Raw genomic sequence first — 18,714 nt, forward strand, 5'->3', positions numbered from 1 at the left:
CCTCGTGTTAGTGTCTATTTTATGTACGCCACGTAAGACAAAAAAGCAACATCATAATATAATGCACCATTTTAATTGTCCAAATTTATTACAATCTTATTTATTCGTATTGCTGTATTGTCGCCATGAAATATTCATAATTTAAATGCTTCTGGTAATGTTAAAACGTTATAAAATAATATATATATATATATATATATATATATCACTATTTTAATGCACAAATAATAACCATACGCACCCCAACCATTAAAAATTGCAGTTTACAAAGAAACTCGAGGGAACTTAAATTTCCAACTTTGACTGACTCCGGAAAGCGTCCTTAAGTTGAGTTTTTCAACTATACACGGAAAAATATTTTGACTAAAGAGAGCTTAAAAAATGTTCGGCACTCGCTATCCACGTCTACAGAGCGAGAAACTTTGAGCTGCGGCGACACGTTGACTCTATAATTTCATACACTCTAGTGCAGCCGGACTATACAGTGGTAGAACGAGTAGAAATTTCTACAGCTAAGGCACATTGTACAGTGATAAGGAGCAATTAAAAAGAAATAAACGAAAAATCAAGTAACGAAGCCTCGAGTGTCCGTCGTCGTATCCGACAATTAGCGTGATAATCGGTATAGAAATGTAAAATTTCCATTGGTCAACGTTTCCCATACTTACATACACCCGTACATGGTACAACCCCAACATTGAATTTCCAACAGGGAGAGAGAGAAAAAGCTCTCACCCCCTGGGAAAGTGTCAAATAACCGAGCCAGTGGAAATTCCGCTAATTACGATAGACCGTGCGTCGACTCGAAATATTACCTATTACCGTTCGTTACCCCTCCCTTCTTCCTGCATTGTACTAGCGACCGCGAGAGCAAATCTCCCAGCTACATTACAATCATCGTCATCATCATCATCTGGATTTCTCCTTATTAAACAGAGAGAGAGAGAGAGAGAGAGGAGACATCGGAAGGTAAAGTTTCCCCAAAATCAGAGAAAAGATACGCGTACAGAGTACTTTTTTCCGTTTGTACAAGAGACAAGATGCATAAGTCCAGGGGCCCGCTCATCGGGCGAGTATACGCGTGGGTGACTCAGAGGCTCGGCGCGCGTCAGCGGGGAAAACGAGCGATAGAGAGAGAGAGAGAGAGATGGAAAGACAGTGAGTTAGGCATCAGCCTTGTTGCCGAGCATGACGTCAGTCGGTAATACTTATACTTGTCCCGGTCGTGCGTAGCTTTCTCTGCGTGTGTATCTTATCTTGTTTAATTTTATTTTTTCTACCTTGAGCGATTTTTTTTTTCAACTTCGGACTTTGCTGTGTACCCTCGGTAGGAAAAGCAGGAGTCGCTACACTGGTGCGCACCATCTATTATTTTTGTCTAAGAATCACATTTTTTGAGGGTGGAAAAAGACTAATGTATAGAAAATGTACGAGGAGAGACTTAATTAAAATTAGGAAAGAATGACTTTTGGGTAAGAGATGGTGGGGAGCATCAAGAATAAGAGGGATTGTGAGGATGATGAATATTGAAAATAATTAGGTGGATGAAATAAAAAAGTATAACAGCCGAGGGAGAGGCACAAAAGTTATGGCAATGATCTCTGGGATCGCCTTCGATTTGTTTGTACAAGTCTTTTCATGAGTTATACAATGTGATGTGTATTATTTGATGTTTTACTCGTCATTATATTGTTTGTAATACGTTCCGCCATGTTGGCGGTAATTGTTATTTATTATTTAAATGACTACGTCAGAAGTAAATGTATCCTACGTCACGGTTGGATTTGAAAAGAGAATTTCCACAGCCTTTTTCTTACAGTTGGTAGTACATTGTAAACGTAAAAATTATACAAAAATCAGCGCGTTTTAGAGTGTAAAACCAGTTTCTTTGTGTCGTGCCATCGAAGGTAATGTGTCAGAATAGACGAACATTCAAGAAAAACAATATCCATCGGATTTAACGTAAATACTGGACTGATAACTTCAAAATGATATCCGTGAAAAAGCGTCCATACGTTCAGAGTTGAAATTGTTACTCTGAATTCGAACGTAGCCCGGTCGCTGGCGCCCCCTAGTACTTCGCGAGTAAACTACGCCGAGGAGTCGGAGCGATAAATTCATTGGGTAACGCAAAATAACTTTGACGATGATAATTTTATATAATACACTTGCGTTTATATAATTTGAAATAATAAAAGAGCGTTCATGCCTCTGATGCGGTGAATAAAAAATTGTTGAAAGTACAGAAATTACGTACGTTGTTGAAAAATATTTTATTTCTGTTTTCAAAGTTCAAGACTTTCTTTTGAATCTTAGTGCTCACTGAGTTTTGTAGAACTGTTGAGTTTCTAAATTACAAACTAGCAAAACCATTAAATTTTAGTATTTGCCATTTTTAAAGTGTTAAATGTTGGAATCGTTTTACGGATGTTGCCGTGCGCAAGAAAGACAACCTTACGAAACAAAAAATAATTTAGATTGCGGGTTCACCACAGGTTTTATCAAGAAACTGCTTTTTCAACATTGAATTCTAAAAAAAAATTGTAATCAACATGAATAAAGCTTACTTTACTCTCAAATCGTTCGTTTTTACATGAAAAAATAGAAAAGTTTAATACTGATACAAAAAAGTGTATTTGTATCGTATGAATAAATGTAGCTACGTCAGCACAAACACAACCACGTTGACATCACAGTTAGAGGTAACTTTTGTCAAAGGTCTTTGTTAAAACATTAAAAAGGACAATTTATATTCAAAAACCATAAGTGCAACATTAACTACAAACCAAACATTAAAGAATTCACCATAAAAAAAAATCATAACTCAAGCCCGTATAACTTTACGTCTCATCGAACTCGAACAACGCAACATCATCAAAACTTTCTACACGTGAAATTAAATTTTCAACACTATCCGTAAAATCTTTCCTCGCAAACTATAGTATACCTATCAGTTGAACTCGACGATAAAAAAAAAATAGACACACACACACAGAGTACAAAAGAAAAAATTTGGGGGTGTCTATACGAAGGGGGTTGAATAGAGGGTGAATGAAGATACCTATGTAGTGTCTCATAAAGTATAATATACAAGTTGCAGGTGTAGGCAGGATGGAAAAAAAACTGAATTTCACGCACGTGATATTGCGTGGAGGAACTCACGAAGCACGGGGAGCTGGAGATCTCCGAACAGCGCTCGGTCTGGAGACATTGGGCAACGACCATCTCTTCGATAGGCGGCCCTCGGGCGCCGCGAGCGCGCGGCTGCCGCGAGTTGGGTGCTATATTTCTTGTCGCTGATACTTTTTTTGTTAAATCCTCGTGCACGCTAGGAGCACTTTTTCCTTGCTATTTATTAAATAACTGTTGCAAGTACCAAATACTCGGGCTTGCGATCCCTTTCTCGTGCACACTGAACTCACAGTTGTATCATCAAACGCGAGACCACTCGGTATACGATTGCGAAGCACGCACGAGGTAGTCTCTACAGTAAACTGTAGCGTACAGCACTGAGTAAGGAAGGGGGTGTGGGCTGAGGGGTGGACGGTGGGTCAACAGTTTGCACCACTATTGATATCACTGACGTACATATACAACGGGGTAGTGCACTGTCCTGATACTTCTGCTGCTCACTCACCTCCCTGGTGAAAGTACTCGAGCCAGCACATTTACATTACTCTGATGTCCACTCGCACCACAGACGTGTATTTAACCAGCGAATTTTTGCATCGTAAATACACTTTTCATATGAAGGTCCAAAATTTTATTATTTTATGCACTAGTGCCTTGTCTATGTATAAATGTGTAATATATTAATTTAATATTATATTAATGCGTTAGACATACTGCGATCACACAAGAACATAATAAAAAAAACAACGGCACTTCCAACGATAGGACCTACACTGTCCACTTATCAGTTTAAAAACATATTATAACGATGATAATGATAGTTTTTTATCAATTATCATTTTTGCATATACACTTTTGTAAAATGCACGATACGATGGTCTAATATATACGGGGATAGTATATAAGCACAGACTTGGGCTACTTATTGTAGACGTATACGTTCTTGATATAGTGACTCAAACTATCGCAACGGCATAACACCGACTGACTCCGCTCTGCTGCTCACTGTTCCTCTATGCTGCTGTATGCTGCTGCCTTCGGCGCGCAGCTGCGCCAGCGGCGGCACTCTCTCTCTCTCTCTTCCCCCTCTCGCTCCTTGCCCCGATTCCCCTCGTTGCTCCAATGTGGGCTGCTCCCCTCGCTCATCGTAACTATAGTTATACTTCGTGCCCCCCTCTTTCCCTTGCGTCCCGCTCGATGCTTGCTGTGGAAATTCTAGCGTTTGGAGTTTCGGAGTCGCCACGCTGAACGTGAGAGCGAGAGAGAAATCGGGGAATCCCCGAAGCACTCCACCAGATGGAGCCAGCTGAGGTGATTGCTGCCCTGAGCCGCACACACCCACGTGCAGCCCGCATGACTATGTGTGTAGCAACCCGTTAAAGGCTGGCTGAGCTGACGAGCTCTCCCTTCCTCCACCCCCTCGCAGCGTATATACAGCCTCGACTCTCTGCCTGACTGGCTGTACGTTCGCTCGAACGCTGCTCACCAGCTATACAGATATACCAACTCGTGCGGCGGGAACAGCTCTGCTGGCTCGACTTTACGGCGGCAGCAGGCTTGCACTGTTGCTGGCTCTGCCGCTGTTCTGCGCTTGATAACGCGAGTATTGCTCGGTGATCGGTACTCTTACTCGTCGATTATTTTATCATTCTGACCGGCGATTCACGTCTCGGTAATTTTTTCCTACCGGAATATATAATTTTTACCGAGAAATTCTTAATTTTTTTTTTCCATCTTATTATGCCGAGATATACATATTTTCCCCCTCTCCCAGTACGACATTATATGTTTCCACATTTTATCATCGATAAGGAATCAAAAACGAAAATATTCCACTGAATCGTATTGTTTTTGATATCGTTTTGTTAAAAATGAATAATTTTTCCGTTGTACTTTAGCTTTTAAGCGGCAAATGAGCATCGTTTGTTAAACGTAGCCCACACCCATATCTTTAAAATTAATATTTCATCCTAATTATTAACATTGGGGGGGATTCACAACGAAAACGAGGTTGAAAAAATATTGTCCAAGATTGAAATGAGTCGAGAATCGGTAGATGCAAGATTCAAGCCAACATTGCAGATCCGCGGGAGGTGCGCTAAGAAATGTTTTCTGACGGTACCGTCTGTACTAACTTGCACGAAGACATTATGAGAGTGGGGATTAATAAAAGCAACGAACGTTGTGTGTGTGCGTGTGCACACGTGTTCTCGTTGACGTGTAGAAGTTAAAAAAAAAGAGAAAAAAGAGGGAGAAAAATATTTAAAGATAGGGAAAATGATAACGAATTTGATTTCAAGTCGCTCGCGCGTGTGTGCGGCTGATGGACGCAATACTTAGCGTATGCGTGCATTATGCTTAAGCGACACTTACCATTTTACTTACTGCGCGTTTGGCTTTACATACATTGAAAGTTTCCTTTTTATTCGCCTTTATTATATGTTAATAGTACATCTCACACGCAATTAACACTTACGAGATGACAGTGAACTTAATTCATATCGTCGTCTATGTTATTATTGACTTAATCTAAAAATTTTAGCACACCTAATTTATTGATCCCAAAGTTTAGAGACTTTAACACTGAGGTATATAAAGGGAATGTAATATCACCATTATTCCAAAATATCTTATTCGTTAGTTACACTATTTTATACCTCTTATAACTTTAACATTATATCATTTTTATAAGCTACACTACGTTATATCTCTCACAACTTTAACAATCTAACTTCTTCGATGGTTACACTTCGTTATATTTCTCATAACTATCACAGCGTCAATGTAACATAGGTTGTACTTTCTCATGCCTCTTGTAATTATCACAATCTGATTTTTTTGTGGATTTCATTTACCAATACCTCACACAGCTATCATAACATGGCTCTTCCATCTATTGTCACTGTAATATCACAATAACTATAGAATACCTTATTCGTTAACTACACTTTTTTATACCTCTTATAACTTTAACTGAGTATCATTTGTAGAGGTTGCACTGTGTTGTATCATTTCACAACCTTATTAACGTAACTTTCTCATAGACTTTACTTTGTTATACCTCTCATAACCATCACAGCGTAAATATATCATAGCTTGTATTTTCTTATGCCTCTTGTAATTATCAAACAACTTTGTTGTAGATTTAATTTATCAATGACTCCCACAGCTATCATAAGATGGCTCTTCCATGTATTGTCACTGTAATATCACCATAACTACAGAATACTTTATTCGTTTGTTACACTTTTTTATACCTCTTATAACTTTAACTGAGTATCATTTGTAGAGGTTGCACTGTGTTGTATCATTTCACAACCTTATTAATGTAACTTTCTCATAGACTTCACTTTGTTATACCTCTCATAACCATCACAGCGTAAATATATCATAGCTTGTATTTTCTTATGCCTCTTGTAATTATCAAACAACTTTGTTGTAGATTTAATTTATCAATGACTCCCACAGCTATCATACGATGGCTCTTCCATGTATTGTCACTGTAATATCACCATAACTACAGCATACTTTATTCGTTTGTTACACTTTTTTAGACTTCTTATAACTTTAACTGAGTATCATTGGTAGAGGTTGCTCTGTGTTGTATCATTTCACAACCTTATTAACGTAACTTTCTCATAGACTTCACTTTGTTATACCTCTCATAACCATCACAGCTTAAATATATCATAGCTTGTATTTTCTTATGCCTCTTGTAATTATCAAACAACTTTGTTGTGGATTTAATTTATCAATGACTCCCACAGCTATCATAAGATGGCTCTTCCATGTATTGTCACTGTAATATCACCATAACTACAGAATACTTTATTCGTTTGTTACACTTTTTTAGACTTTTTATAACTTTAACTGAGTATCATTTGTAGAGGTTGCACTGTGTTGTATCATTTCACAACCTTATTAATGTAACTTTCTCATAGACTTCACTTTGTTATACCTCTTATAACCATCACAGCGTAAATATATCATAGCTTGTATTTTCTTATGCCTCTTGTAATTATCAAACAACTTTGTTGTGGATTTAATATATCAATGACTCCCACAGCTATCATAAGATGGCTCTTCCATGTATTGTCACTAAAATATCACCATAACTACAGAATACTTTATTCGTTTGTTACACTTTTTTATACCTCTTATAACTTTAACTGAGTATCATTTGTAGAGGTTGCACTGTGTTGTATCATTTCACAACCTTATTAATGTAACTTTCTCATAGACTTTACTTTGTTATACCTCTTATAACCATCACAGCGTAAATATATCATAGCTTGTATTTTCTTATGCCTCTTGTAATTGTCAAACAACTTTGTTGTAGATTTAATACATCAATACCTCCCACAGCTAGCATACGATGGCTCTTCCATGTATTGTCACTGTAATATCACCATTACTACAGAATACTTTATTCGTTTGTTACACATTTTTATACCTCTTATAACTTTAACTGAGTATCATTTGTAGAGGTTGCACTGCGTTGTATCATTTCACAACCTTATTAATGTAACTTTCTCATAGACTTCACTTTGTTATACCTCTCATAACCATCACAGCGTAAATATATCATAGCTTGTATTTTCTTATGCCTCTTGTAATTATCAAACAACTTTGTTATAGATTTAATTTATCAATGACTCCCACAGCTATCATAAGATGGCTCTTCCATGTATTGTCACTGTAATATCACCAAAACTACAGAATACTTTATTCGTTTGTTACACTTTTTTATACCTCTTATAACTTTAACTAAGTATCATTTGTAGAGGTTGCACTGTGTTGTATCATTTCACAACCTTATTAATGTAACTTTCTCATAGACTTCACTTTGTTATACCTCTCAGAACCATCACAGCTTAAATATATCATAGCTTGTATATTCTTATGCCTCTTGTAATTATCAAACAACTTTGTTGTGGATTAATTTATCAATGACTCCCACAGCTATCATAAGATGGCTCTTCCATGTATTGTCACTGTAATATCACCATAACTACAGAATAATTTATTCGTTTGTTACACTTTTTTATACCTCTTATAACTTTCACTGAGTATCATTTGTAGAGGTTGCACTGTGTTGTATCATTTCACAACCTTATTAATGTAACTTTCTCATAGACTTCACTTTGTTATACCTCTCATAACCATCACAGCGTAAATATATCATAGCTTGTATTTTCTTATGCCTCTTGTAATTATCAAACAACTTTGTTGTGGATTTAATTTATCAATGACTCCCACAGCTATCATACGATGGCTCTTACATGTATTGTCACTGTAATATCACCATAACTACAGCATACTTTATTCGTTTGTTACACTTTTTTAGACTTCTTATAACTTTAACTGAGTATCATTGGTAGAGGTTGCACTGTGTTGTATCATTTCACAACCTTATTAACGTAACTTTCTCATAGACTTCACTTTGTTATACCTCTCATAACCATCACAGCTTAAATATATCATAGCTTGTATTTTCTTATGCCTCTTGTAATTATCAAACAACTTTGTTGTGGATTAATTTATCAATGACTCCCACAGCTATCATAAGATGGCTCTTCCATGTATTGTCACTGTAATATCACCATAACTACAGAATAATTTATTCGTTTGTTACACTTTTTTATACCTCTTATAACTTTCACTGAGTATCATTTGTAGAGGTTGCACTGTGTTGTATCATTTCACAACCTTATTAATGTAACTTTCTCATAGACTTCACTTTGTTATACCTCTCATAACCATCACAGCGTAAATATATCATAGCTTGTATTTTCTTATGCCTCTTGTAATTATCAAACAACTTTGTTGTGGATTTAATTTATCAATGACTCCCACAGCTATCATACGATGGCTCTTACATGTATTGTCACTGTAATATCACCATAACTACAGCATACTTTATTCGTTTGTTACACTTTTTTAGACTTCTTATAACTTTAACTGAGTATCATTGGTAGAGGTTGCACTGTGTTGTATCATTTCACAACCTTATTAACGTAACTTTCTCATAGACTTCACTTTGTTATACCTCTCATAACCATCACAGCTTAAATATATCATAGCTTGTATTTTCTTATGCCTCTTGTAATTATCAAACAACTTTGTTGTGGATTTAATTTATCAATGACTCCCACAGCTATCATAAGATGGCTCTTCCATGTATTGTCACTGTAATATCACCATAACTACAGAATACTTTATTCGTTTGTTACACTTTTTTAGACTTTTTATAACTTTAACTGAGTATCATTTGTAGAGGTTGCACTGTGTTGTATCATTTCACAACCTTATTAATGTAACTTTCTCATAGACTTCACTTTGTTATACCTCTTATAACCATCACAGCGTAAATATATCATAGCTTGTATTTTCTTATGCCTTTTGTAATTATCAAACAACTTTGTTGTGGATTTAATATATCAATGACTCCCACAGCTATCATAAGATGGCTCTTCCATGTATTGTCACTGTAATATCACCTTAACTACAGAATACTTTATTCGTTTGTTACACTTTTTTATACCTCTTATAACTTTAACTGAGTATCATTTGTAGAGGTTGCACTGTGTTGTATCATTTCACAACCTTATTAATGTAACTTTCTCATAGACTTCACTTTGTTATACCTCTTATAACCATCACAGCGTAAATATATCATAGCTTGTATTTTCTTATGCCTCTTGTAATTATCAAACAACTTTGTTGTGGATTTAATTTATCAATGACTCCCACAGCTATCATAAGATGGCTCTTCCATGTATTGTCACTGTAATATCACCATAACTACAGAATACTTTATTCGTTTGTTACACTTTTTTAGACTTTTTATAACTTTAACTGAGTACCATTTGTAGAGGTTGCACTGTGTTGTATCATTTCACAACCTTATTAATGTAACTTTCTCATAGACTTCACTTTGTTATACCTCTTATAACCATCACAGCGTAAATATATCATAGCTTGTATTTTCTTATGCCTCTTGTAATTATCAAACAACTTTGTTGTGGATTTAATATATCAATGACTCCCACAGCTATCATAAGATGGCTCTTCCATGTATTGTCACTGAAATATCACCATAACTACAGAATACTTTATTCGTTTGTTACACTTTTTTATACCTCTTATAACTTTAACTGAGTATCATTTGTAGAGGTTGCACTGTGTTGTATCATTTCACAACCTTATTAATGTAACTTTCTCATAGACTTTACTTTGTTATACCTCTTATAACCATCACAGCGTAAATATATCATAGCTTGTATTTTCTTATGCCTCTTGTAATTGTCAAACAACTTTGTTGTAGATTTAATACATCAATACCTCCCACAGCTAGCATACGATGGCTCTTCCATGTATTGTCACTGTAATATCACCATTACTACAGAATACTTTATTCGTTTGTTACACATTTTTATACCTCTTATAACTTTAACTGAGTATCATTTGTAGAGGTTGCACTGCGTTGTATCATTTCACAACCTTATTAATGTAACTTTCTCATAGACTTTACTTTGTTATACCTCTCATAACCATCACAGCGTAAATATATCATAGCTTGTATTTTCTTATGCCTCTTGTAATTATCAAACAACTTTGTTATAGATTTAATTTATCAATGACTCCCACAGCTATCATAAGATGGCTCTTCCATGTATTGTCACTGTAATATCACCAAAACTACAGAATACTTTATTCGTTTGTTACACTTTTTTATACCTCTTATAACTTTCACTAAGTATCATTTGTAGAGGTTGCACTGTGTTGTATCATTTCACAACCTTATTAATGTAACTTTCTCATAGACTTCACTTTGTTATACCTCTTATAACCATCACAGCGTAAATATATCATAGCTTGTATTTTCTTATGCCTCTTGTAATTATCAAACAACTTTGTTGTGGATTTAATATATCAATGACTCCCACAGCTATCATAAGATGGCTCTTCCATGTATTGTCACTGTAATATCACCATAACTACAGAATACTTTATTCGTTTGTTACACTTTTTCATACCTCTTATAACTTTCACTGAGTATCATTTGTAGAGGTTGCACTGTGTTGTATCATTTCACAACCTTATAAGGTATTTTCACTTGTGACGTCATGCCAAGATGGCGCGATCACTGGGTTTTTTTTTCAAATTTGCACCAAATGTGCAAAACCAGCTGTGAAATTCACGAGGATGTCCCAACTAATGATAATGCGTTTAAAAACTTCAGGTTTTAATAAGCTATCGAATGAACACTAAACTTTTTACATCTTCACTTGGTAAGCAATGCAAAAAAATGAATGAAATTATCGCGGGCATAAAGTTGATTAGAAAAACATTTTATTTTTTGTGCTTACCATGATCCAGTTATAACGAATTTGAAATATAGTCAATAGCGATTCCCGATGCATTAGAGGAAATTTTTCGTTTGTTTGCCAAAAGTGTAGTTTTAATGAAAATCAGTACAGAAAAAAAAGTACTGCAATCAGGCGGATTGTACCCGTCTAGTATACATATATATGGTTGCAAGCCTCCTCGCCTCCGCGATCATAACAAAGTCCCATAACCTCTGACGAGCTGTCAAAATTGAAGCAGTGTGTGGCAAAAACATGAATATAAGTTGTTGTGTAAGTGGTTGTCACGATAAATCTGCGAAATGTTGTTGTCTTTTCAATTTTGACAGCTCGTCAGAGGTTATGGGACTTTGTTATGATCGCGGAGGCGAGGAGGCTTGCAACCATATATATGTATACTAGACGGGTACAATCCGCCTGATTGCAGTACTTTTTTTTCTGCACTGATTTTCATTAAAACTACACTTTTGGCAAACAAACGAAAAATTTCCTCTAATGCATCGGGAATCGCTATTGACTATATTTCAAATTCGTTATAACTGGATCATGGTAAGCACAAAAAATAAAATGTTTTTCTAATCAACTTTATGCCCGCGATAATTTCATTCATTTTTTTGTATTGCTTACCAAGTGAAGATGTAAAAAGTTTAGTGTTCATTCGATAGCTTATTAAAACCTGAAGTTTTTGAACGCATTATCATTAGTTGGGACATCCGCGTGAATTTCACAGCTGGTTTTGCACATTTGGTGCAAATTTGAAAAAAAAACCCAGTGATCGCGCCATCTTGGAATGACGTCACAAGTGAAAATACCTTATTAATGTAACTTTCTCATAGACTTCACTTTGTTATACCTCTCATAACCATCACAGCGTAAATATATCATAGCTTGTATTTTCTTATGCCTCTTGTAATTATCAAACAACTTTGTTGTGGATTTAATTTATCAATGACTCCCACAGCTATCATACGATGGCTCTTACATGTATTGTCACTGTAATATCACCATAACTACAGCATACTTTATTCGTTTGTTACACTTTTTTAGACTTCTTATAACTTTAACTGAGTATCATTGGTAGAGGTTGCACTGTGTTGTATCATTTCACAACCTTATTAACGTAACTTTCTCATAGACTTCACTTTGTTATACCTCTCATAACCATCACAGCTTAAATATATCATAGCTTGTATTTTCTTATGCCTCTTGTAATTATCAAACAACTTTGTTGTGGATTTAATTTATCAATGACTCCCACAGCTATCATAAGATGGCTCTTCCATGTATTGTCACTGTAATATCACCATAACTACAGAATACTTTATTCGTTTGTTACACTTTTTTAGACTTTTTATAACTTTAACTGAGTATCATTTGTAGAGGTTGCACTGTGTTGTATCATTTCACAACCTTATTAATGTAACTTTCTCATAGACTTCACTTTGTTATACCTCTTATAACCATCACAGCGTAAATATATCATAGCTTGTATTTTCTTATGCCTTTTGTAATTATCAAACAACTTTGTTGTGGATTTAATATATCAATGACTCCCACAGCTATCATAAGATGGCTCTTCCATGTATTGTCACTGTAATATCACCATAACTACAGAATACTTTATTCGTTTGTTACACTTTTTTATACCTCTTATAACTTTAACTGAGTATCATTTGTAGAGGTTGCACTGTGTTGTATCATTTCACAACCTTATTAATGTAACTTTCTCATAGACTTCACTTTGTTATACCTCTTATAACCATCACAGCGTAAATATATCATAGCTTGTATTTTCTTATGCCTCTTGTAATTATCAAACAACTTTGTTGTGGATTTAATTTATCAATGACTCCCACAGCTATCATAAGATGGCTCTTCCATGTATTGTCACTGTAATATCACCATAACTACAGAATAATTTATTCGTTTGTTACACTTTTTCATACCTCTTATAACTTTCACTGAGTATCATTTGTAGAGGTTGCACTGTGTTGTATCATTTCACAACCTTATTAATGTAACTTTCTCATAGACTTCACTTTGTTATACCTCTCATAACCATCACAGCGTAAATATATCATAGCTTGTATTTTCTTATGCCTCTTGTAATTGTCAAACAACTTTGTTGTAGATTTAATTTATCAATGACTCCCACAGCTATCATACGATGGCTCTTCCATGTATTGTCACTGTAATATCACCATAACTACAGCATACTTTATTCGTTTGTTACACTTTTTTAGACTTCTTATAACTTTAACTGAGTATCATTGGTAGAGGTTGCTCTGTGTTGTATCATTTCACAACCTTATTAACGTAACTTTCTCATAGACTTCACTTTGTTATACCTCTCATAACCATCACAGCTTAAATATATCATAGCTTGTATTTTCTTATGCCTCTTGTAATTATCAAACAACTTTGTTGTGGATTTAATTTATCAATGACTCCCACAGCTATCATAAGATGGCTCTTCCATGTATTGTCACTGTAATATCACCATAACTACAGAATACTTTATTCGTTTGTTACACTTTTTTAGACTTTTTATAACTTTAACTGAGTATCATTTGTAGAGGTTGCACTGTGTTGTATCATTTCACAACCTTATTAATGTAACTTTCTCATAGACTTCACTTTGTTATACCTCTTATAACCATCACAGCGTAAATATATCATAGCTTGTATTTTCTTATGCCTCTTGTAATTATCAAACAACTTTGTTGTGGATTTAATATATCAATGACTCCCACAGCTATCATAAGATGGCTCTTCCATGTATTGTCACTAAAATATCACCATAACTACAGAATACTTTATTCGTTTGTTACACTTTTTTATACCTCTTATAACTTTAACTGAGTATCATTTGTAGAGGTTGCACTGTGTTGTATCATTTCACAACCTTATTAATGTAACTTTCTCATAGACTTTACTTTGTTATACCTCTTATAACCATCACAGCGTAAATATATCATAGCTTGTATTTTCTTATGCCTCTTGTAATTGTCAAACAACTTTGTTGTAGATTTAATACATCAATACCTCCCACAGCTAGCATACGATGGCTCTTCCATGTATTGTCACTGTAATATCACCATTACTACAGAATACTTTATTCGTTTGTTACACATTTTTATACCTCTTATAACTTTAACTGAGTATCATTTGTAGAGGTTGCACTGCGTTGTATCATTTCACAACCTTATTAATGTAACTTTCTCATAGACTTTACTTTGTTATACCTCTCATAACCATCACAGCGTAAATATATCATAGCTTGTATTTTCTTATGCCTCTTGTAATTGTCAAACAACTTTGTTGTAGATTTAATACATCAATACCTCCCACAGCTAGCATACGATGGCTCTTCCATGTATTGTCACTAAAATATCACCATAACTACAGAATACTTTATTCGTTTGTTACACTTTTTTATACCTCTTATAACTTTAACTGAGTATCATTTGTAGAGGTTGCACTGTGTTGTATCATTTCACAACCTTATTAATGTAACTTTCTCATAGACTTTACTTTGTTATACCTCTTATAACCATCACAGCGTAAATATATCATAGCTTGTATTTTCTTATGCCTCTTGTAATTGTCAAACAACTTTGTTGTAGATTTAATACATCAATACCTCCCACAGCTAGCATACGATGGCTCTTCCATGTATTGTCACTGTAATATCACCATTACTACAGAATACTTTATTCGTTTGTTACACATTTTTATACCTCTTATAACTTTAACTGAGTATCATTTGTAGAGGTTGCACTGCGTTGTATCATTTCACAACCTTATTAATGTAACTTTCTCATAGACTTTACTTTGTTATACCTCTCATAACCATCACAGCGTAAATATATCATAGCTTGTATTTTCTTATGCCTCTTGTAATTGTCAAACAACTTTGTTGTAGATTTAATACATCAATACCTCCCACAGCTAGCATACGATGGCTCTTCCATGTATTGTCACTGTAATATCACCATTACTACAGAATACTTTATTCGTTTGTTACACATTTTTATACCTCTTATAACTTTAACTGAGTATCATTTGTAGAGGTTGCACTGCGTTGTATCATTTCACAACCTTATCAATGTAACTTTCTCATAGACTTTACTTTGTTATACCTCTCATAACCATCACAGCGTAAATATATCATAGCTTGTATTTTCTTATGCCTCTTGTAATTATCAAACAACTTTGTTATAGATTTAATTTATCAATGACTCCCTCAGCTATCATAAGATGGCTCTTTCATGTATTGTCACTGTAATATCACCATAACTACAGAATACTTCATTCGTTTGTTACACTTTTTTAGACTTCTTATAACTTTAACTGAGTATCATTTGTAGAGGTTGCACTGCGTTGTATCATTTCACAACCTTACTAATGTAACTTTCTCATAGACTTCACTTTGTTATACCTCTCATAACCATCACAGCGTAAATATATCATAGCTTGTATTTTCTTATACCTCTTATAATTATTAAAATTTCTCGTGGATTTCATTTATCAATACTTCTCACAGCTATCGTAATATAGCTTTTTCGTGTATTGTACTTTGATATATCACTATGATTTCAGAATATCTTATTCGTTAGTTCGTATATATTGTTTGCTCGCACTTTCCCGTCCTTTCCCTCGTACTTATTTTCCGACGGGATTTTTCTCATTTTGTTCGTTCGTTAGATAAAAAAAAAAAAGCTCGCCACATTCCAAGGATCCATATGTCCCTCACTGAATGAGAGCCAAATGAATCTTCGGTCGCCAAAGCTTTTCGTACGATGACACGTTGCGGTTGTCGTTTAGCGTTCGACAACGTGGTCAGTCTAAGCCTCGCGTGTCGTTTCGTTGTACAAACCCACACAAGCAGACGAGGCGCACCGGAGTTCAACGATCACTTGTTAAAATGTTATTACCTCGTCGTCGGCCGGGAAAGATAAACAAACCTGACATTCGAGCTGCTATAGAGCTTGGCGCAGGCTAATTCGCGCGAGCTCGCTGTGTGTCTCCCCCGTTCTAATCGGGCTTGTTTACTACCGCAACGTTATGAATGAGTGCAAGCAGGCTCTTTTTACTCACGTGGCAGTTTTACTGTAGCTCTGATTGTAAAATTTTCGACCGAAGCAACGACACGAGGGAAATTTTTTTATTGGTCTTTCGTTGTCACTGTCACTCGCGACGAGTATGTGTGGCCTTGAAATTTGTTGATACGATTATGGATGATGTCACTGTATATTTCAGATCGACTTGTACTGGGGGTTGATACGTTCGCAGGGTGAGAGTCTAGGGACTTTTTACTTTGGCCGACCTAATTTTTACCATGGACAGTAGTTTCTATTGTAATCAAACAGTGAATATCTTCATGTTAACAACAAAAATGTTCTGTTCTAAGTATGAAAAATTATTGTTTAAACAGTGAAAAATCTTGGGATGAACAGTACCAGGTTACCATTCTAGCGGAGTAATTGTTACTGTTTTTTTTCATTCAGTGTAGTTTCAAGCTGAAGAAAATTGCGATTTCCGTGGATGCAAAGGGGCACATCGAATACGGTTCATCCCAACTATACCCATCCACCGGATTTCGCACGCATATCCCGAATCATTGGCGGATAAACAAAGCTCATCGACCACGACACGATGTAATCTATACTACGTATCTTTTTGAGATCTATTTTCAACGAGTACAGTATTTATTTTTAGACGCACCATGTATTAATAGATCCGTGTAAAATATTAAACATACATGCGCGTGAAACTCGCGACGATAGACGCAGTCGAGAGATACAAAAATGTTACAAAAGACAAGCAACTTTGTTATCTGATTCGTATATGCTTCTTATCGCGTGTGTTTCGTATATACCTCGGTCTCTTTCTCCGTGCAAGCATATCTATACGACACCCACACGGCGATAATTGCGTTACGAGAGTACACTCCAATTTTACGATGGATTACGGTGATTTTTGTCCAAGACGGGGAGACATGCTTCGGTTGAGTTTCATACAAGTACATGGGAACACCTGTACAAACTTATTTTTCCGTGTCACGCGTGTGCGTCGCCAACTCCCGATCATATCGATTTGGACCGCACGAGCAAGTGACGGATGGAGTTCATTGGGTTTATCGGGAAGAGCCAACTTTTTCCCCCACAAAATCATGAACCCCCAGTTAGTCCTTTGTTCAACGCTGTAGTTGTACTGAAAAAAAAAATCTTCGAGTCAGCTGAAAAAAAAAAAAAAAAAAAAAAAAAAAAAATGTTCAACAACAGCAAGAGTTGGTGTTTTCGACGCAGCCGGTGTTGACTACGCGATGAGAGATAGCGAAGCAAGGAAAAAGAGAGAAGCAAAGACAACGACGAAGACGACGACGGTATAGCAGCAGCAGTTCTTGAGGATGACGTCAACCGGCCGTGTGTTATTTTCGAAAGGGGACTCGCGTGCGTGAGCACCAAACGGACCGAACAAACGCCGCAGCAGCGCCGACTTGCGTCGAGATGGCCAACTTGCTGTGCTGTGCCGTACATTTTATACATATATGTATATACACACAGCAGCTTACAGGCATTCTCATGACACAGCAAAGCCAAAGTGTATATATATGTATAGCACAGTCGTCTACTTTCGTATGTGTATGTTGTACTAGACTTGTAATGTATACGTATATAAAGCGTACAGTGTGAATCTGTATGGGTATAAAGAGGCCCCAAGGAGAAAACGCTCTTGGGCACCAACTCGGCTCTTTCACGTTTCTTCTCTCTCTCTCGCATAAAATATAAGCTACTGCGTTCCTTCCTCTTCTCTGTCACTGTCTTTTACTTTTATTTTATCCACATGCGCATATTACACATATTAAACGTATGTTATTCACATACATATACATGCATAATATTTTTTACGTGTGTATTGGATGCATTTGTGCGTGTGTGTGTATATGTTATAAACTTATACAACGAGAAGCGCTTTTTCGAGCGCAAACGAGCAGAGCGAACCAACGATGCGGGTATGTATGAGGTAGTGCTGCGTTCGGAGCGTCGCGATAAAGTGTGGAATTTATCGGACGTTTTCATTTGGATAAGCTATATAACTTGAAAGCACTGTTTTCAAAAAGTAGGCATTTTAAAAGAAAAAAATAGTATTAATAATAATCCAAAGGTGGGATTGAACTGCACGATAATACGGAAAAAGAACTGAGAGA

General features: G+C 35.8%; 1 protein-coding gene across 3 annotated transcripts in view; it reads right to left on the bottom strand.

The window, feature by feature from the left end:
- Positions 1-18,714, bottom strand: part of tara (SERTA domain-containing protein 2 taranis) — a 94,594-nt gene that overhangs the window by 3,343 nt on the left and 72,537 nt on the right. Inside the window, exon 1 of one of the 3 annotated variants that reach the window (XM_014354692.2) lies at positions 3,163-4,138. The exons of 1 other annotated variant lie outside the window; for it this stretch is intronic. In XM_014354692.2, coding sequence (XP_014210178.2) covers positions 3,163-3,225 — 63 coding nt within the window. In that variant the 5' untranslated portion in view covers positions 3,226-4,138. Of the gene's footprint in view, positions 1-3,138; positions 4,139-18,714 lie in introns of those variants that run through there. One more of the 3 variants, XM_014354691.2, reaches the window with a different exon arrangement.

Source organism: Copidosoma floridanum, unplaced genomic scaffold, assembly GCF_036245765.1.
Source record: "Copidosoma floridanum isolate Cflo_tuat_1 unplaced genomic scaffold, Cflo_Japanese_pri ptg000001l, whole genome shotgun sequence".
NCBI lineage: Eukaryota > Metazoa > Arthropoda > Insecta > Hymenoptera > Encyrtidae > Copidosoma > Copidosoma floridanum.